General features: G+C 42.9%; 1 protein-coding gene across 1 annotated transcript; it reads right to left on the reverse strand.

The window, feature by feature from the left end:
• Positions 1-13248: 13248 nt before the first annotated feature.
• On the reverse strand, positions 13249-21074 carry PTGDR (prostaglandin D2 receptor). Its single transcript, XM_040226725.1, has 2 exons — positions 20069-21074; positions 13249-15720 (listed from the first exon to the last, which is right to left on the reverse strand). The coding sequence occupies exons 1-2, from the start codon at positions 20912-20914 to the stop codon at positions 15481-15483; spliced, it is 1086 nt and encodes a 361-aa protein (XP_040082659.1). The 5' UTR covers positions 20915-21074; the 3' UTR covers positions 13249-15480.
• Positions 21075-21936: the final 862 nt, after the last annotated feature.

Below are 21936 nucleotides of genomic sequence, written 5' to 3' on the forward strand. Positions count from 1 at the left end.
CTTGTGAATTCTTCTAGAGAATCCTTGAAATTGGTATAATTTGTATCTCTTCTGTGTGGTGCTTTTTGTCAAGTCTAGGTATCGATATAAATGAATCTGCTGTGGGTGACGTTGATGGAGAAAGATTTGGATCCCCTGTATGCCTGTGTGCTAAGCCGCTTCAGTCATGTCTGACTCTGCAACCCTATGGACTGTGGCCCTCCAGGCTCCTCTGTCCAGTGGGATTCTCCAGGCAAGAACACTGGAGTGGGTTGCTATGCCCTCTTTTAGGGGATCTTCCTGACCTAGGGATCAAACCCAGGTTTCTTGTGTCCTGCATTGGCAGGTGGGTTCTTTACCACTAGCGCCACCTGGAAGCCCTTTTAGACCCCCTAATGGTCTGATTTCCTGCCGGCTCCTCTCCTGTGCCCTCCTTTCCTGGGGCTCTGGAAAGTGGACTATGAAAATTACTGGTGCCTAGTATCTTCCTACCAGAGAAGGCAATGGCACCCCACTCCAGTACTCTTGCCTGGAAAATCCCATGGATGGAGGAGCCTGGTAGGCTGCAGTCCATGGGGTCACTAAGAGTTGGACACGACTGAGCGACTTCCCTTTCACTTTCCACTTTCATGCATTGGAGAAGGAAATGGCAACCCACTCCAGTGTTCTTGCCTGGAGAACCCCAGGGACGGGGGAGCCTGGTGGGCTGCTGTCTATGGGGTCGCACAGAGTCGGACACGACTGAAGTGACTTAGCAGTAGCAGCAGCATCTTCCTACAACTGCAAATTTTTATCAGTGTCATACCTCTGTGAGCTTTAATTTTGTTTTGTGTTATTTTCTCAGTTAATTTAATTTGTCTTTCCTACCTCTCCTTCTTCCCCAAAGAATCAGCTTTTGGTTCACTTATATTTTTTCCCCTTCTTTCATTTATTTGTCTTTATCATTTTAAATCCTATTTTGTTTAGGAACTGTGTTCTTTTTTAAAATAAATTGTAAATAATATTATCTTTTTTTCATATTAAAAATACTTGGGCCGACAGAGGATGAGATGGTTGGATGGCATCACTGACTCAATGGACATGAGTTTAAGCAAACTCTGGGAGATGGTGAAAGACAGGGAAGCCTGGCGTGCTGCAGTCCATGGGGTTGCAGAGTCGGACACGACTGAGTGACTGAACAACAACAATGGCTTTCCCTGTAAAATACAGGATCCTGTACTTTTTTTCCCCTTACATTCATCAGTTTTAATTATTTACTGAAACAGTTTTAGTTATTTTATTAAAGAGATTCCCTCCCTGTTCCCATGATTGTGCAATAGTTTGAAAACTTAAAAGAAGTCATATTTTGAGTAATGTAGCAGGCTACACTGTTTAGACTAATCCCCCAGATGAAAACAACTAAACAATGTTGTGCAAAGATTTTAAAAACCTGAAAAACATAATAAAGATAAGATAGTAGGGATTTATGAGGCCAAAATCTGAATGAAAATGGGGATCTGGAGGGAAAGTGGACCCCTGAGGTTGCTTTTGCCTCTGATGACATCTGCCAACTCAGGAAACTTGGTCGTTATTTTTTTAAGTCCTCTGAGGGCCCATGCATTTAGAAATTAAAGACTTAGTTGTGCAAAGATGGAGCACGTAAGAGGAAACCTTCCCCTACAAGGCTAGGCTCCTAAAGGGTTATTGTTTCCTCAGGTTAAGAATGAACCAGAAGTAAACCTGCTCACACTCAAATTCTTGTTCCAAAGAGACACACGAAAAATAAAATCCTTTGATGTTGAACAGTGCAGAGGGAGTAAAGAAAAGAAAAACCCTACCCCAGGGGAGTTAAAACCGCATGCTGGCAGAGACTGTGAGTATGTAACCTGATTCACCTTTTCTGGTTGGTCCAAAAAAGTGTCACGCTGTAAACTGGTCCAAAGTAGTCATAGATTGACTCTAGGTGCCCGGCCCAAATACAGATCCTCTCTGGAGGAAGACACCATCATCCTAGGCCTCAGAGAATCTCAGAAATACGAGCAGTTAACATACTAACAAGCTCATCAGGAAATGAGACACCAGAAGCCAGATTCAGCAGAAATACACCTACAGTGGCTTCAGGTATCTTTCATTATCTACATTCTTATTTTGAATTCCAGAAACCAAATAGATTGAATTTACTAGAATTCCCACTCTGTACGAAAGTTAGCCACATACTGCCCACATTCAAGAACCTAATAGATTCGGATGATGAGATGGTAAAAATCAATATGCAAGACAGACAACATTGTATAAATGGGCAAAAGACTTTAACAGATCTTCACAGACAGGGATATCCAAATGCCAATGAACACAGGAAAAAGTGCATATGGGAATATGCAAATTAATACCACAGAATTATACCACTATACAGTCCCAGAATAGCTATTTCGAAATAGAAAGACGATGTGTAAGGTATTGAGGAACATGTGGATTGACTAGAAACTTCATACAGTGCCATGGAAGTAGAACCTAATAAAGTCCATTTTGAAAGACTGCTTGCAGTATGGACCAAAGACAAAACCTATGACTTAGCAATTGCATTCACAGTTGTTTCCTTAACAGAAATGTATGCTTATGCTCCCCAAAGATGTGTACAAGATGTCTATTACTATCTGTAATAGCTCCAATTAGAATATCTTGAATGTATATCTTCAATGGAGTGGGTTAATCTATTGTGATAAATTCATACTGTGGAAGACTACACCCTATGACAATGAAAATAAATAGAACATAGCTATCTGAACAACATGGATGCATTTCATAAGCATAAAGCTGAATGAAAAAACAGCCAAATATGCACTGTATGATTTTTTTCCTAGGTAAATAAAACAGACAAAATAAATATATAATGTTAAAAGTCAAGAAAGTGGTTATCCTTTGTGAGTGAGGTTGGAGCTAAAGGGGGATTAGTAGAGACATGAGATTCTGGTGATATTCTGTTTCTTAATTGGGGTGCTGGTTAGTTATTGTGCTTAATTTGTCTACTTATAATTTCTAGACTTTTCTATATGTATAAGTTAATAAAACCCCCCAATTTAAAAAGAGACATTAAAGAAGACATAAGTAAATTGGGAGATACACCAAATTGATAAATTTATCAATAGATCAGGTGAAATTCCAGTAAAAATCCCAGCAGGTTTTTTGTTTGTTTTTGGTGTAACTTGGCAAGCTTATTTTATAGTTTCTGCAGAAACACAAAGCACTAACATAAGTAAGGTCCTTGAAATTCTTGAAAAAGAATTAAAAGAAAAAGATGGATTTAGTGTACCAGGTACTGTAAAACTACAGTAACTAAGACAACAAACTAGTGGAATAGTATAGAAAGACTGGAAACAGAATACATATTTAGAAGCTTGATATATGACAAGATAATATTTAATATCAGTGAGGAAAGGATGGGTTTTTTGATAATAAGTTCAATTGGAGACAACTGGTTATTTATATGGTAAAAATACAGAATTGAATATCTATATCACACCATACACAAAATAAATTATAGGTGGGATAAAACCTAGGAGTGAAGGCAAAATTATAAAGCCTTTATAATGTTGAAAAATATTTCATAATTCCAGGTTAGGAAAGAAATTTCTCAAGCAGGACATGAAAAGCTTAACCATAAAAGAAAAGCTTAATGAATTAGATTCCAATAAATAAAACTTCTATTCAGTAAAAGTCACCATAAAGAGACTGAAAAAGATTACAGAATGGGAAAATATTTTTGCAACACATGTAACTAACAGAGTAACAATATATAGTGAAGCGAAAGTTGCTCAGTTGTGTCCGACTCTTTGCAACCCTATGGACTATACAGCCCATGGAATTCTCCAGGCCAGAATACTGGAGTGGGTAGCCTTTCTCTTCTCCAGGGGATCTTTCCAACCCAGGGGTCGAACCCACATGCCTCCTACATAATAGGTGCTCTTCTAACAAGGCTAACAACATATAGGGCATCTACCAATCAGTAAGAAAAGACAGACATTACATGACAAACCTAGGCAAAAGACTTGCAGAAAAATTTTATAAAAAGAGAATTTCCAAACTGCCAATAAATATATAGAAAGGTATACAGTATCATTAATAACAAGAAAAACACATTAAAACCTAAAGGAGATACCATTACAAAGTTATGAGAATGGCTAAAATAAAAAGTCCAAAATTACAGGTGGAGCAATGTGAGCTACCAAACAGTACTGGCAGTAGTGGAAATTGGAAAAAAAATTTTATAATAAAAAAGAAGACCTACATACTCTGCTGCTGCTGCTGCTAAGTCATTTCAGTCGTGTCCGACTCTGTGCGACCCCATAGACAGCAGCCCATCAGGCTCCCCCATCCCTGGGATTCTCCAGGTAAGAACACTGGAGTGGGTTGCCATTTACTTCTTCAATGCGTGAAAGTGAAGTCGCGTGGTCATATCCGACTCTTAGCGACGCCATGGACTGCGGCCCACCAGGCTCAGTTCAGTTCAGTTCAGTCGCTCAGTCGTGTCCGACTCTTTGTGACCCCATGAATCGCAGCACACCAGGCCTCCCTGTCCATCACCAACTCCAGAGTTCACTCAGACTCATGTCCATCGAGGCAGTGATGCCATCCAGCCATCTCATCCTCTGTCATCCCCTTCTCCTCCTGCCCCCCAATCCCTCCCAGCATCAGAGTCTTTTCCAATGAGTCAACTCTTCTCATGAGGTGGCCAAAGTACTGGAGTTTCAGCTTTAGCATCATTCCTTCCAAAGAAATCCCAGGGTTGATCTCCTTCAGAATGGACTGGTTGGATCTCCTTGCAGTCCAAGGGACTCTCAAGAGTCTTCTCCAACACCACACTTCAAAAGCATCAATTCTTCAGTGCTCAGCCTTCTTCACAGTCCAACTCTCACATCCATACATGACTACTGGAAAAACCATAGCCTTGACTAGACGGACCTTAGTCGGCAAAGTAATGTCTCTGCTTTTGAATATGCTATCTAGGTTGGTCATAACTTTTCTTCCAAGGAGTAAGCGTCTTTTAATTTCATGGCTGCAGTCACCATCTGCAGTGATTTTGGAGCCCCAAAAAATAAAGTCTGACACTGTTTCCACTGTTTCCCCGTCTATATCCCATGAAGTGATGGGACCGGATGCCATGATCTTCGTTTTCTGAATGTTGAGCTTTAAGCCAACCTTTTCACTCTCCTCTTTCACTTTCATCAAGAGGCTCTTTAGTTCCTCTTCACTTTCTGCCATAAGGGTGGTGTCATCTGCATATCTGAGGTTATTGAGATTTCTCCTGGCAATCTTGATTCTAGCTTGTGTTTCTTCCAGTCCAGGTTTCTCATGATATACTCTGCATATAAGTTAAATAAGCAGGGTGACAATATACAGCCTTGACGTACTCCTTTTTCTATTTGGAACCAGTCTGTTGTTCCATGTCCAGTTCTAACTGTTGCTTCCTGACCTGCATACAGATTTCTAAAGAGGCAGGTTAGGTGGTCTGGTATTCCCATCTCTTTCAGAATTTTCCACAGTTTATTGTTATCCACACAGTCAAAGGCTTTGGCATAGTCAATAAAGCAGAAGTAGATGTTTTTCTGGAACTCTCTTGCTTTTTTCCATGATCCAGCGGATGTTGGCAATTTGATCTCTGGTTCCTCTGCCTTTTCTAAAACCAGCTTGAACATCAGGAAGTTCACGGTTCACATATTGTTGAAGCCTGGATTGGAGAATTTTGAGCATTACCTTACTAACGTGTGAGATGAGTGCAATTGTTCGGTAGTTTGAGCATTCTTTAGCATTGCCTTTCTTTGGGATTGGAGTGAAAACTGATCCTTTCCAGTCCTGTGGCCACTGCTGAGTTTTCCAAATTTGCTGGCATATTGAGTGCAGCACTTTCACGGCATCATCTTTCAGGATTTGAAATAGCTCTGCTGGAATTCCATCACCTCCACTAGCTTTGTTCGTAGTGATGCTTTCTAAGGCCCACTTGACTTCACATTCCAAGATGTCTGGCTCTAGATGAGTGATCACACCATCGTGATTATCTGGGTCATGAAGATCGTTTTTGTACAGTTCTTCTTTGTATTCTTGCCATCTCTTCTTAATATCTTCTGCTTCTGTTAGGTCCAGACCATTTCTGTCCTTTATCGAGCCCATCTTTGCATGAAGTGTTCCCTTGGTATCTCTAATTTTCTTGAAGAGATCTCTAGTCTTTCCCATTCTGTTGTTTTCCTCTATTTCTTTGCATTGATCGCTGAGGAAGGCTTTCTTATCTCTTCTTGCTATTCTTTGGAACTCTGCATTCAGATGTTTATATCTTTCCTTTTCGCCTTGGCTTTTCGCTTCTCCTCCTTTCACAGCTATTTTTAAGGCCTCCCCAGACAGTCATTTTGCTTTTTTGCATTTCTTTCCCATGGGGATGGTCTTGATCCCTGTCTCCTGTACAATGTCACGAACCTCATTCCATAGTTCATCAGGCACTCTATCAGATCTAGGCCCTTAAATCTATTTCTCACTTCCACTGTATAATCATAAGGGATTTGATTTAGGTTATACCTGAATGGTCTAGCGGTTTTCCCTACTTTCTTCAATTTCAGTATGAATTTGGTAATAAGGAGATCATGATCTGAGCCACAGTCAGCTCCCAGTCTTGTTTTTGCTGACTGTATAGAGCTTCTCCATCTTTGGCTGCAAAGAATATAATCTGATTTCGGTGTTGACCATCTGGTGATATCCATGTGTAGAGTCTTCTCTTGTGTTGTTGGAAGAGGGTGTTTGCTATGACCAGTGCGTTCTCTTGGCAAAACTCTATTAGCCTTTGCCCTGCTTCATTCCGCATTCCAAGGCCAAATTTGCCTGTTACTCCAGGTGTTTCTTGACTTCCTACTTTTGCATTCCAGTCCCCTATAATGAAAAGGACATTTTTTTTGGGTGTTAGTTCTAAAAGGTCTTGTAGGTCTTCATAGAACCGTTCAGCTTCAGCTTCTTCAGCATTACTGGTTGGGGCATAGACTTGGATTATGGTGATATTGAATGGTTTGCCTTGGAAACGAACAGAGATCATTCTGTCATTTTTGAGATTGCATCCAAGTACTGCATTTTGGACTCACAATCCTATAATTCCACTCCTAGGCATATGCTTTCGATATAACCCTTTGCATGTCTGACATTATACAGTGCATGATAAAATAGTCAAAGTAGCATTATTTGTAATAAACAACCCTAATGTTCATTGGCAGCATATGATATATTCATACAATAGAACATTATTCAGTGTAGATATCATATGAACTGCAGCTATACAGTGAGGTGAATCTCAAACATAATATGTAGTGGAAGCTGCCCAATTTCCCTTTCCAGGGCAGGGCACCCACCCCTCAGCTCCTGTATTGGCTGATAATGGTTCACAGGTGGCCTTGCTCTGGAAAATTGCCCTCTTTTAAAAATAAAATTATTTATTTATGGCTGTGCTGGGTCTTTGTTGTACGTGGGCTTTTCTCTAGATGTGGTGCATGGGGGCTACTTTCTACTTGCGGCTTCCTACTGCAGTGGCTTCTCTTGCTGCAGAACACCAGCTCTAGGGCATGTGGACTCGGTAGTTGCAGCTCCCTGGCTCTAGAGCAAAGGCTTAATTGTTGTGTTGCACAGGCTTAGTTGCCCTGCAGCATGTGGGATTGCCAGGGTCCAGCCCCAGCAGGATCCAGGGGTACCCTCAGGATGGACGGCATCAGCGAGAGAGAGATGGGGAGACCAAGCTTAGGTGGAGCAGGTCTGTAACTTTATTTTTAAAAGGAGCTTTTATACCTTGGGTTGTACATAGAGGGGAATGGAAGATGCAGAGTCATGTAGGGTCAGCAGTTCTGACCCTTATCGAAACCAGGCTTTCTTTCTGCATACCTTTCCATATACAAATGTCTTATGTGATTTACATCATCTTCTGGCCTGGAGGACTGTTAACATTTGATGACCCTTTTTTTCTGATAAAGATTAGTCAGCCAGAAAACTTATTTTCTCTAAAAGTGTTTTTTCTGAAGTCTGGTGCCACTCTCAGAAAGTACTAAATAAAGTTACATTCCTATGGGGCAAAGGTGCAGTGGGTTATAACAAAGAAAGAATTTATTAAGTCAAAGGTCTAATGTTGCTAACACCAAGGCTACTACTTATTTTTCCTACATACCAACTATATTAACTAATATACTCCCAGGCACACAATGGGTAAGGGATATGGAAACTAGGCAGCAAGCATTGGCTCAAAAATGAAATCCTTCACCAGCACTGTTCTAATAATTTTTACTCCTTGAAAGGCTCTATGCCTATTAGGACTTTAGAATGTTTAAGTTCCCCTGCCTTTCATGGTTGGGAAGTTGTGAACAATCATGTGCGTTAGTTGTAAGAGTATGGATAAACCTGCCATGCAAGTTAGAATGTAACAGAGGGGTTTGAATTGAAATATTCCTTTCATGCCCAGGAGATTTATCAACTAGAGCCCTAAGTTGATTTTCTCCAGAGAAAAGGTGGTCAGGGATAGCCCCCTGTTAATGCCAGAAGAGTTGGTGAAAGGCATAATATAGTAAACAGTAGACAGACAGATTTTGGTTTGGGGGTAGATGCTCAAGCAGGTCCAGGGAGTCCCTCGAGTCCTGATCCGCCTTGCCTGTCAGGTCTCTCCTCATGACCTTGTCATGGGTGGGATCTCGTGTGCTGGCTCCCGGCATAGGATCTTCCCAGATTGGGGGCTGAACCCACATCTCCTGCATTGGCAGGCGAATCCTCTACCACAGAGTCACCAGGAAAGCTCCTGGAAAATTGCACTTGACCTGAAGGCCACCCCCAGTGCACCCTGGCCAAAGACTGCTTATGACCTGTGGGTCCAGCACTGTGGTGTTTTTGCTCAGGGAGTAGGCTGCAGCTGAGACTTCATCTTTGCTTAGTGCTTGTAACTGCCCTGTCCCAGCTTCCTTCACTGCCTTTCTCCTGAGAACATGAGCTCCACAGATCACGAGCTCCACAGATCACACACACCTCAAGCCCTGCCCTGTGTCTGTGTGGGAGGAATCTGATATGAGACACAGTGCTAAGCTTGGGAGAAAGACATGAAAGAGTACCCTCTTATGATGTACTCTTTTATGATGCACACTCTTATGTACTCTTTTATGATGCACACTAAGGTGGTAAAGTAACGAAAAGTGAAGACATGGTCATCCCAATGTCAGGATAGTGTTCACCTCTGGTTCTGTTTCTTGACCTGCATGGCATTTACTTGAATGTTCACTTTATTATTTAAACAATATACGCACATTTTATGCACCATTTTAGTATGTAATCAATTTCCTAATGAAAGCTTCCCTTTAGACATAATCTCTGGTAATGTTATTCTGTGAATGAATGCCCTTTGCTTAGTTTTATTTCACAATGAAACAACTGTTAGTCTTAGACCCAATAAGCATCTGCACGAGGATAAAGAAGGAGCTCCTCTGGAGGAGCATCTGCCGTCACGGGCCAAAGGCTCGTTCACTGCCATTAATACTATGAGCATGCGAAGTAACGAGTTATGATGATTGCCTGAACAGAAATATTGTAACGGAAGTATTACAGATAACACGCTTTGGGGAGTTAGGTGTCAGTGATTACTCTACAACTGAAAAGATCTGAGAACCAGAGGTCAGAGAAACATTATTAATGGAGACTTCTTTGCATATTTTTTGGTCATTTGGCCAGTATTTTCTTTTTGTTTTTTGGTGGAGCAGTGGTTCTTGAACTTGAACATGCATGAGAATCACCTTAAAGCAGACTGCGGGGCCCAGCCCCAGAGATTCTGATTCTGCTGTTGTAGGGGCAGGGCTGAGGAATGTATGTTTCTAACAAATTTCAGGGGGAGAAGGCAATGGCACCCCACTCCAGGACTCTTGCCTGGAAAATCCCATGGACGGAGGAGCCTCGTAGGCTGCAGTCCATGGGGTCGCTAAGAGTTGGACACGACTGAGCGACCTCACTTTCACTTTTCACTTTCATGCATTGGAGAAGGAAATGGCAACCCACTCCAGTATTGCCTGGAGAATCCCAGGGACGAGGGAGCCTGACGGGCTGCTGTTTATGGGGTCGCAGAGAGTCGGACATGTCTGAAGTGACTTAGCAGCAACAAATTTCAGGTGATGCTGAGGCTGCTGGCCCAGTATTCGGCTTTGAGAAGTGCTGGCCTAGAACACAGAAATCTTCAGTTAAATGAGCATGAAGGCTGTGTGGCTAGTGAGTGTCTAGGACCATCATACTGCTTTTATTCATAGGATCCCTTCTCTCCCCAAAAGCTTCAGGAGTACCTGGCCCAGTCAGCCTTTGATGGACTTTTGGAACTAGGTTAATGGTCTTAATCACTGGCCCTTTATTAACATGGCTAGGTGGTTGTTGTCATTGTTCAGTCATGTCCAACTCTTTGCGAGCTGGGTAATGTATAATTAAAATCCATAGTTGACTCAGAAGCTTCACTAGCATCGTAACAGCGATCTTCTATCCAGTTATACTGGCAATGTCAGGAAAAAAAGAAACAGACTTTTTTCAGAATTCTTCCCTCTCCTAACTTATTCCTGAGTGTATTGAAAGAAGAATAAAGGCAAGCTCAGCCATAAGTTGGAATCCTCCCTATCAGCTCTATCTATTAAAAAGCTGTACAACTCACCTTTCCCTGGCGTGGCCTGAATTCAGCTCCTCCTCTCCTCTGTCCCTCTCTGGTGGCATGGTGCTTCTGGACCTGCATATTTAGCATTTTTGTGCTTCCTCCCAGTAGAAAGATCATCAAAGGGGGCCCTTTCTTCTGAGCTGGTGCACTCCACGTACAGGCAAGCAGCCAGGTAAGCAAGTCCTTGTCTGCATGCTCAGTTGTGTCTGACTCTTTGCGACCCCTTCACTGTGGCCTGCCAGGTTCCTCTGTCCATGAAATTTCCCAGGCAAGAATACTGGAGTGGGTTGCCATTTCCTACTCTAGGGGATCTTCCTGACCCAGGGATGGAACCAGTGTCTCTTGCATCTCCTGCACTGGCAGGCAGATTCTTTACCACTGTGCCACCTGGGGAGCCCAAGCAGGTCCTGCTCATTTCCTTAACCAGGACGCTGGTCTACTGCGTGGACTGTACAACCTCATCAGGCCCCCATCTGCCCATCTGCAGTCCATGCCACCAGCATGACCTCCCTCAAACTCCATTCTAGCTGCACCCTGGCTTCAAAGTCTACAGTGAGAATATGGGCCCCACAAGAGCTCCAACCCTTCTCCCTGGACCCAACAACCTCGACAGTGTGAAAACTGCATCTCTTTTCAGCTTCTTTTCCTGTCACCTCTGCTCATAATTCCCAAGCTACTGCCAAATGGAGCTACTAAGCCTGGACACGCCATACTCCTTTATTCCTGCATGGCTTTGCACATATTGGTCCTTTACTTAAAAGCTTGTCCTGCATGCCTTTTCCCCTTGTTTTCTCAGGTCATTTCTATTCATTATTTTAAAAAAGAATTTCACATGAAAGAAAATTTTACTTATTATTTTAAAACTTGGAAAATATGAAGAATTATGGGGAAAATGTCCATAAAAAAGATAACTGTGGTCTACACTTTGATTCTCTGGTTTATTTTTTCAAGGTTTTATATATATATATATATATTTATACACACACACATATATATATACTTTAATTATGGATCATACCTTAAAATAGTTTGTATCAGGCTTGTTCTACCTCATATGACACTATAAGCTTTCTTCTCAATTTTTATAAATTATTTGAAAACATCTTGTTATATGGCTGTGTTATTTTCATGTGTGTGTGTGTGTGTGTGTGTGTATTATACATGAAGTGTTTGTCTAACCCTTGTTTCGGTCATTTAGATGGTTTCCTTTTCATTTTTTTTTTTTTTTGCTATTTTAAACCATGCTACAAGGAAGAGTTTTGCACATAATTGTGACAGCCCCTCTGATTATTTTCTGGAAGAGAATTCTAGAGTGGAGTCACTGGAATGGTAGAAAAGAACACTTTTAGGCTCCTGATATGCACTGTCAGGTTGCTATTGAGAAAATGTGAACAGGGCTTCCCTGGTGGCTCAGTGGTAAAGAATCTGCCTGCAATGCTGGAGACACGGTTCCATCCCTGATCTGGGAAGATCCCACATGCTGTGAAGCAGCTAAGCCGCCGCACCACAACTGTTGAGCCTGTGCTCTAGAGCCCAGGAACCACAATTACTGAGCCGGTGTGCAACAGCTACTGAAACCCAAGTGTCCTGGAGCTCGTGCTGCACGAGAGAAGCCACCGCAGTGAGAAGCCTGTGCCCTGCAAGTAGAAAGTAGCCCCCACTCGCCACAACTAAAGAAAAGCTGGAACAGCAACGAAGACCCAGCTCAGCCATAGATAGGTAGATAAATAAATAAGTCATTTAAAAAAAAAGAAAGAAAAGGTGGACAGATTTCTAAACTCACCAGGGGAGCACCAGTGTTCTTTTTATTTAATAAGAGCATTTCTGTTATTGACAGTCATAATTATTTTTGTGGGTGGTCCCTGATAATTTGATTTTAATTTAACATTTCTTTGGTTAGACAGGAATTCTTTTTTACACTTATTAAACATATGTATTTCCTCTCATGTGGACTATCTTAGTCAGTTTCTTTAGTTTTCAACTGGAGTCAAAATTCCTACTCATCGTCAATACTTGACTTCGGTATCTTCTCCCTGTGCAGTTCTGACAACCCTACAGAACTACCCCGAGTTAGGGTTAGTGACAACCCTACCCTATGTACCCCCGGTTCAGATTTTCTCTTCCAATGGGACTCTGCATGCACATTTACTACTGAGATTTCCATACTCGGTAACTGTTGTAACTGTTTACATGCTTGTCTCTCCCACCGGACAAAGAGCAACTTATGGGCCAGAACTAAGTCTTATGTATTTTTTTCCTCAGCACCTAATTGCTTGGCACAAGATATCTGTCAATTAAGACTTATTTAATAATATAATGAATAAATCAAGGAGGATCATTGAAAAGTTGACTTTTGACTTAACAAGGATTTCATACAGATGGTGTATCTCCATTGTGTTAGACAGAAACGACCGCTAATTCCTTGAATAAACCTATGCAAAATTGTTTAAAGTAACATATTTGCTAATAGGACAGTCTATAAAAATCCATTCTATTAAACTGCTAGAGAATGAAAGGCTGCTGGTAAACTTTTACTCAAAACAATGAAACAAAACCAAAACATGAAATTCTTTTCTTTCATTTGAAGAAAAGTAATTTTCTTTGCAAAATATTATAAAATTATGTTTATTGATTCACCTGGGAACTTTTCAAATGATCTTAACAATGATCATAACACTTTCCAAAAGGAGAGCATAAAAAAATGAACTTCCTCTGACAATAAAACACACAGGCAGTTACACATTAAGTACATAAGCGAGAGTTAAAGTTGAAAATGAGTGTATTTTGCATCACATCACACTCTCAGATTATAACTTGGTTATTCCTGTATTTGACCATTTCACAGTTTTGGTACACACAAAAAATACACATATATTTCCAGGTTAATACCACCTCTGAGATAAACCAGAGGTAAAAGCGGGGCTGTTCCTAAACTGGAAATAAGGCAAATACTCTGGTCTTTGGAAGGGATGGCTAAATGGGGGTCTCAGGCTATTCAAACATAGCTGTTCTCCAGCTCAGAGTCTGTGTTGGGTACAAAGGGACCCCACAGATGCCAAAAGCTCTCTGATGCCCCCGTGTATTCTTCTACCCAAGGGTAGAAGTTCTTTCCTGCAAGCTGGGTCTATAGTCTTTTGTTTGGTTTAACAGCTGCAGCTGTGTTTTCCCCACTTTTCCCTTTTGGTCATAGTGTTGCTAACATTTGTAAACATTATGTACAATTAAATGTACACTTAAAGTGCTTAGTTGTGCTCCATCTGAGCCATATCCTGCTCCAGCTTGAAACTGTATTTCTCAGGAACCTCCATAAGATCTTACTATCTCCACCAAGGGCAGAATATGGCTTTAACAGGTAGGTGTTAAGGTCATTGCCACCACGCTCAGCTGAGGCTGACTGAGTCCGGGTGAGCTTGTTGCTGCGCTGAATGCCCAGCTCTGTTATAGCCATTTGTAGTATACATGCTTTCTGGGAAATTATATATCCCAGTCTTTCAAAGAACAATAAATCCCTCCCCACCAAAGAATCCATCAATATGATAAACCTACAAAATGGAGGTTCCAAAAAACTGAAACACTTTGTAGCCCACTCCCAAATTTTCATGCCTACTGACACCCTCCAAATAAGAAATTGGACTTAAAGGATAAAAGGAATTTTTTTCTTCTTTGGATTGTAGACCATAGTCACACCTTACCTCGCATTTACTTATTTATAGCTTTGGCTCTTCACACAAGGCAGTGAGCCTTATCTCATGGGTTGGCCGGAGAAGGATGCTCCAAATGCCTGATCTAGTTACATTTTCACCTCCCTTTTAGGAAAGTGAAAGTGAAAGTGAAGTCGCTCAGTCGTGTCTGACTCTTTGTGACCCCATGGACTGTAGCCCATCAGGTTCCTCCATCCATGGCATTCTCCAGGCAAGAATACTGGAGTGGGTTGCCATTTCCTTCTCCAGGGGAATCTTCCCGACCCAGGGATCGAACCCAGGTCTCCTGCATTGCGGGCAGATGCTTTAACCATTGAGCCACTAGGGAAGCCCACTTTTTAGGAGGGGCATCTCTAATTCAGGCTGTAATTGCATCAGTTGGCAAAGAAAAGACTTAAACAGGGGCAATTGTGATACACAATAAACAAATCAACTTTCACTAGAAATAAGGAGAATAAGAAAATTTAAGAACAACCTATTACATAACTGTAAACAGTGGTGTTTCTCCTGAATTTAAATAAAGACCCAGAGGCCTAAGATCTCCTTAAAAAATTAGGGACAACAAGTACAAACATTGATACAATCACTATAATTGCTTTAAGTCTTTAAACACTGTTTGGGTTAGTTGCTAAATTGCATCCGACTCTTGTGACCCCGTGGACTGCAGCCCATCAGGCTCTTCTGTCCGTGGGATTTCCCAGGCAAGAACAGTGGAGTGGGTTCCTATTTCCTTCTCCAGGGGATCTTCCCAACACAGGGATCGAACCCAGTTCCCAACCCAGAGAATGAACCTGGGTTTCCTGCTTTGCAGGCAGATTCTTTAGCAACTGAAGAGCTACCAGTTTAACTGGTATAACTCAAAAAACTATTATAACTATTATTAGTTGTAATAATAATAGTTATTATATTATAACTCAAAATGAAAAACTCCACCGAACTGATTCATGAATACAGAGGGACAACACATTATTAAGAATGAACAAAAAAAAAAAAAATGAACAAACAGTTTTGAAAATACATTTAGATATTTTGTTATGGAACATACCTTTTAAGGATATAAATTATAAGATTTTTTTGTGGCTCATGGTTCTTTGCAGAAGATGTGATGTATTCTTGAGTTTATGAGAGAGGGTAACATAGTTATAGACTGGATTCCATGTTAGTTTGGCAAGAATTGCTGTGCCAATTTCTATACATAAGAGGTCTTATGAAAATCTTGCGAAAAAACATTCGAAACACCGATGTTCTGAAAATGATGAAAATCCAAGGGTCCACAATTGAGATCACAGAGAGAAAGCGCAAGGCTCGGAGGTCTTCAATTTCTTCAGTGGTTCCATTTTGCTCAGGAACAGCTTTAAACGCTCCATAGTAAGCACGATACTGTTTTAAAGAAAAACATTAGATTAAGATAGCAAAAGGTCTATGGCCGTGATAAATTCCCTTACTTCACTTAGGAAACATTATTTTCCCATAAGAATATGGCAGCTTGCCTTGTGATATTCATTTTGGCCACTGTCATGGATGGGTGCAAGTGAGGAGCCAGGGAGGTGCAGGTCCTCCTGGAAGCCCCAGGCTAATCCCTGGAGCTAGCCTGCCGGCAGTCAGAGCTGCAGGGCTAGCGCTACCTGGTGGTGCAGAGGAAGACCTGAAGTGGGACAGATCCAGTCCACTGAACTGTTTACAAACAGGGTCACCAGACTCCCAGAGATTCTAAATTTCTTCCCTTCTTTCTTCTGCCTTCTTCCTGTTCTTGATTCTTAGCACAGAAATAAGTCACATGTGAAATGTCACATGTGTGGAGGCACCAATGAAACAGAAACTTCCCTTTCTCTGAACTTTTTTTTATTGAAGTGTAACTGATTTACAATGTTTCAGGTGTATAGCATATGCATATATATACACACACACAGAGATGCATATATATACACATATACACATATATACATCTATGAGTGTATGTGTGTATATATATATATATACACACATATATGTGTGGATGTGTGTGTGTGTATATATATATATACACCCTTTTTCAGATTCTTTTCCATTATAGGTTACTATAAGATATTGAATATAGTTTTCTCTACTATACTGTAGGTCCTTTATCTATTTTATATATAGTAGTATGTATTTGTTAATCACAAATCCCTTAGTTATCCCTCCCCCCCAATTTCTCCTTTGATAACCATAGTTTGTTTTCTATGTCTGTGAGTCCATTTGAAACAGAAACTTTTATTCAATGTGAAAATACAGGAAATATTCCAGTGGAGGGGCTTCCCAGGTGGCGGTAGTGGTAAAGAACCCTCCTACCAATATGGCAGATGTAAGAGACATGGGTTCGATCCCTGGATGAGGAAGATCCCCTGGAGGAGGGCATGGCAACCCACTCCAGTATTCTTGCCTGGAGAATACTGGACAAAGGAGCCTGGCTGGTCCATAGGGTCACACGGAGTCAGACAAGACTGAAGTGACTTGCATGCATGCCTGCATGCATTCCAGTGGAAAGACAGGAGACATCTCATGTAAATTAGCTATTCTTAGCACAGATGCTTTTCTTTCTGTGGTTGGCATCCTCTTTTCAGACTAGGAAGAAACCTACAACATTCCAGGCAGTATAATTCAGGGACAGAAAGATAAGCCTACAAACCTGTGCCCAGCCACTCCTATTGTCTTGCTCTTCCCTGAGGTCTCTGGCCTCTGGGTAGCCCTGCAAACTGCCTCATCCCTTTCCTGCCATTCAGTCAACACTGCTGTTTTGACCAGCACTGCAACTGCCTCCCACTTGGTTGGAGGCCAACTGCGTTTTCTCAATACCCTTACATCCCTCAAGCCCATGGAGATTTTTAAATTTATAATGGGACAAAATAGACGCTAATGGACCAGAAAACATGCAAACTCAACATTAATGGGAGGGGATACAAGTAAGTGCACAGACCAAACCCATTCAAGGCAGGGATATGAGAAGATGTACGTTCTCATAATTGTTTCCTTACCTTTTAATTCTCTTTTCAGTAGAGCGTTTCAGCAGGCTCAGATACTCCCATCTAGTGCACTTAGGAAAACAGAGGTTACCTGGAAGCCCTCCCCCATTATAACTGTTCAATAACACAAAGAGTAATAATAATGGCTAATGCCCATACAGAGTTTCATATTCCTAGGCACCATTCTAAGCATTTTACTTTAAAAAGTTTGTTTCATACTCACAAAAATCCTGTTAAGTATGTTCATTCTCTCCATTTTACAGATGTGGAAATTGATCATGTGCCCAAATCCTACCTTTCTTCCAGGCCAACCTAAAGAATTACCCCCATCTCGAAGCCTCTTTGAAATGATGGTTAAGCTCATCAGCTTTAGAGTCTAACTGTCCAGGTTAGATAGAATCCTCTCACTGGCTATGACAATTCAGGCAAGTTACTCTGTTTCTTCAACTATACAATGGGGACAATCGAACCTATTTCCCAGCATCGTTACAAAATTCGAACGAGATAGTATGAGTAAAACCTTGAGAACAGGCTCTTGCATATCATAATAATTCAATAATTAGCTAGTATCACTGTTTTATCAATTAGGAGTTAATCTTTTCCTTTTCTAAACTATTTTCTGGCCCTACTCACTCTCTCTCACCCCCAGGATTATAGCTCTGTGGGCAGATGTGAGGTTTTTCTCATTTTAATTCCCTGCAATGAATTACAGTGCCTGGAATGTTGTAGGTTCCAGATCTGAGCTGAATGAATAAATGGATGGCAACAGGCTACACACTTGAGTTGATTGAAAAAGGAAACACTTCATATGACTTAAATCTTTATATTTGCTCCTTTCTCCTCAAAGTGGAGTCGAGAAAGATATAATTCTTACTCTTTGAGAACGCTTGATTAGTTGGCATCTGGGTAACTGAACGATGTTTAAATTATGAAGACAAATCATTTTATTTCTATGCAGTATTCACCAATATCAATTTTCCTGCATATTGTTATTTTAATTGATATTTTCAAGTCACTTGATTTGTATTAGAAATGTAATATTTATTCTATGAATGGCCTTTTAATTTTAGTTATTTTGGGGGTTTACTGAAATTATGACAAATTTGTTCACTTTGATAGTGATCAAAATACATACTCTATTCAAGATATCTGTTTGAACACAATCTAGACTTTCAAAAAATCTCTGATGATCAATAGTATTCCCTAGAAGATACTTTATAAAACTGCTCCTATAAGAGAGGGTTGACTAAGAAACATACTCAGAATATACAATGGGCTTGTTTAGAGAACGTAGTCCATTACAGGGAAAATCAGATGGGAAGAGTGCCCTCTGCTGAAACTAGGGATCTGCGGGAAAATGTTGCTGTTGCCAGCTCTCTGGATGCTTAGTCCTTATTTGCTAGCTCCTGCTTCAGAGTGTGGTTCTTCAAATGTGATCTTCACATCAGCAGCTGAAGTGGAGGATGCTGAATTCTTCAAAAATGTCTGAATCAGCAACTGGAGAACAGGGCCAGCCAGCTATGTTTTTAAAAGCACTGCTGATGAGTCTGAGTGTGCTAAAGTTTGAAAACCATTGCTAAATATATCCACCTATATCTTTATCTCTTTGTTTATATAGTTATATATTTATTTATTTGGGGGAGTTCCAATCCTAATTCAGACAATGCAATACTAAGACCTTCATTTAAGGGAAAAAAAAATCACATTATATGTCACTTTCATCCACCCTTGAAAGTAATATCCAAAACTGCTACACTGCCATAAGAAACTTAACTTTCCTAGTCACATAAGTCTCAGGGCTCCCAAAACATGGACTTGACAATGAATTTATTTAAACGTTGTTCACGTTGAACAAGTACACTGTGGAGTCAAGAGAGAAAGAGGAGCAATACTTCTCTTAGAAGTCTTGCCAGGGATCACAGGAGGAAATACCTCCAAAACGATGGAATAATTCAATCTGCACCACCACCTGCATCAGTAAATTGAAACACAAGATGATGGCTCTCATGTCACCTCGCTTGCCAAGATAGAAACAACACCAGTCCAGACAGGTTATCAGAGCGACAGAACCAGTTGAAACCTTCCTCCACACCTGCTAGTCCAAACAGCCTTTCCGCCTCTGCAGCCACCACCCCCTGCAGCGGCAGCGCGGGAAAGGGCGCCCTCCACTCCTCAAAGTTAAAAAAAAAAACAAAACTAAACCTACCCTTTTAGTCACTCGCGTCTGCAAATCAGTTTGGCAGGATTACACCTTCCCTTATTCCCTTTCCATACCAATACTGGGGGCGGGCGGGGGGGGTAGGTGGGGTGGGAAGAACGCCCAGATGTCATTTGCGCATTTCTGATGCCACTAAAATCATGGGCAGGTGTAACGAAATAAAACCTCGCTTAGCCATTGGAAAGTGGGAAAGGAGAAACCAAGTCGGCTTCTCAAAGTTCTGAGGTGCAAAAGTGGTCCTGAGACCTTCTCAGAGCACTGGAGAGGTTCTGCCGGGCTAAGGGGACACAGTCCGGTTCCTACTTTCCCTAAATTTCTGTGGCTTTACCTCTTTTAGCTCAACAAATTAGATTCTATTTCCTGAGGACTGCGGAAAGATTGGAAACTGATCCGCGGAACGCGGGAACAAACCCTCCGGTGTCTGGGCGCAGCTTCTCTTGCACCGCACCCAACACGCCCCACCCGTCCCTCCCCTCTCCTGCGGCCCACCGCGCGTCAGTCTCCTGCAGCTTTAGCGCGGACAACTTACAATTAAAGGCAGGGAGCACATGGTGAAGAGCACCGTCATGAGGGCTAGCAGCAGGAGGTGATCCAGCTCCTCCAGGTGCAGCGGGGTCGCCTCCCTCTCGCCGGCGCCCGGCTCGGCGCGTTCCCTGGGGCCAAGGCGCAGGAGTCCCCGCAGCCGCAGGTGCATGGCATAGAGGTTGCGCATGGCGCTCAGGTTGCACAGCACGATGGCAAGGACCAGCAGCAGCATGAGGCTGGCGTAGAGCACCGAGTAGCTCAGCACCGACAGCGAGCGCTCCTCGTGGACCATCTGAAAGAAGCACCAGGTGCCAGGGCAGTACTGCACAAACTTCCCAAAGCCCACGAAGGGCAGCGCGCAGAAAGCGAGGCAGAAGGCGCCCACTACCGGCGCCACCATTGCGCCCCGGCGCGGGGTGAGGTGCCGTCGATGGAAGAAGGGGTGCCCCAGGGAGAGCCAGCACTCCAGGGCCATTGCCAGCAGCTGCAGCGTCGAGGCGAGCCCGAAGAAGGACATGAAGAAGGCGAAGGCTTGGCACAGAGAGCTGTCCGAGCCGGGCACCAGCCCCCGCAGGCTCCGGTTCTGCGCGTAGGCGAACAGCACGAAGGGGCTCACGAGGCACTTGCCCAGGAGGTCTGTGATCGTCAGGCCGAACACCAGCACGTAGAAGACGGAGGGCGGCGGGCGCGGCGAGCGCGGCGGGCACGACCCCAGACCGGAGCGCGCCAGGAGCCCCAGGGCCAGCAGGTTGCCCACGAGGCCTGTGCTGAAGAGCACCCCGCCCATTGTCGCCGAATTGCCCTTCTCCACCGACGTGGTGTTGTGGCAGCGGTAAAACAGCGGCCTCATGACCGGCGGCGCGGCGAGCCGGAGCGGAGGCTGCGGGAGGGCCGGGGCCGCGGGGGTCTGGGTGCAGAGAAGCCTCCCGGCCGCTCTGCGCGCGTCTCGGCCGGAGAGGTTGCGCCGCCGAGGAAGCTCGGCGGGTGGCGGGGTGTCTCCCACGGCAGGCGCCTCCTATTCAAACTCTCTGGTCACACTCCGCCCCTCGGGGCGGGTCGCGCGGCGGGGTGCGCAGCCGGCACTGGCTTTGCAGGACACTCTGGGTCCTGAGCAGAGAGACAGACCCTCAAAGCCCAGAGTCGGGGGACAAAAAGAAGTAGGTAGCCTCTCAGCGTCCAAGGCCAGTCCTTCTTGCGAGGCAAGAGAACGTACTGAAATGGAGGGGAAATAAAGTGGCAGCCACGAGGGTGGAGAGGGGTGAGAGGAAGTGGTGGTGGTAGGAGTCTGAAGTCGAGCGCCGCTGGGGTGCTCCGAAAGCGCGACACTAGTTTTCTTTTATTTATTTATTTTTAAAAGTAGTTCATTTATTTTACTTTACAATATTGTATTGGTTTTGCCATACGTTGACTTGAATCCGCCAGGAGTGTACATGTGTTCCCCCCTCCCACCTCCCTCCCCATCCCATCCCTCTGGGTCATCCCAGTGCACCAGCCCCTAGCACTCTGTATCATGTATCAAACCTGGACTGGTGATTCGTTTCACATATGATATTTTACATGTTTCAATGCCATTCTCCCAAATCATCCCACCCTCGCCCTCTCCCACAGAGTCCAGAAGACTGTTCAATACATCTGTGTCTCTTTCGCTGTCTCGCATACAGGGTTATCGTTACCTTCTTTCCAAATTCCATATATATGTGTTAGTATACTGTATTGGTGTTTTTCTTTCTGGCTTACTTCACTCTGTATAATAGGCTCCAGTGTCATCCATCTCACTGGAACTGATTCAAATGTATTCTTTCTAATGGCTGAGTAATACTCCATTGTGTATATGTACCACAGCTTTCTTATCCATTCGTCTGCTGATGGACA

The sequence above is a fragment of the Oryx dammah genome, unplaced genomic scaffold (genome assembly GCF_014754425.2).
Source record: "Oryx dammah isolate SB20612 unplaced genomic scaffold, SCBI_Odam_1.1 HiC_scaffold_26, whole genome shotgun sequence".
Classification (NCBI taxonomy): Eukaryota; Metazoa; Chordata; class Mammalia; order Artiodactyla; family Bovidae; genus Oryx; species Oryx dammah.

Bases quoted from the DNA above. Each gene is read 5' to 3' on its own strand.
- PTGDR (XM_040226725.1), bottom strand. From the start codon at position 20,914: ATGAGGCCGCTGTTTTACCGCTGCCACAACACCACGTCGGTGGAGAAG. The intron at 15,721-20,068 runs GTAAGTTGTCCG...TCTTTAAAACAG, and splicing joins TGTGCTCCCTGCCTTTAATT to TATCGTGCTTACTATGGAGC.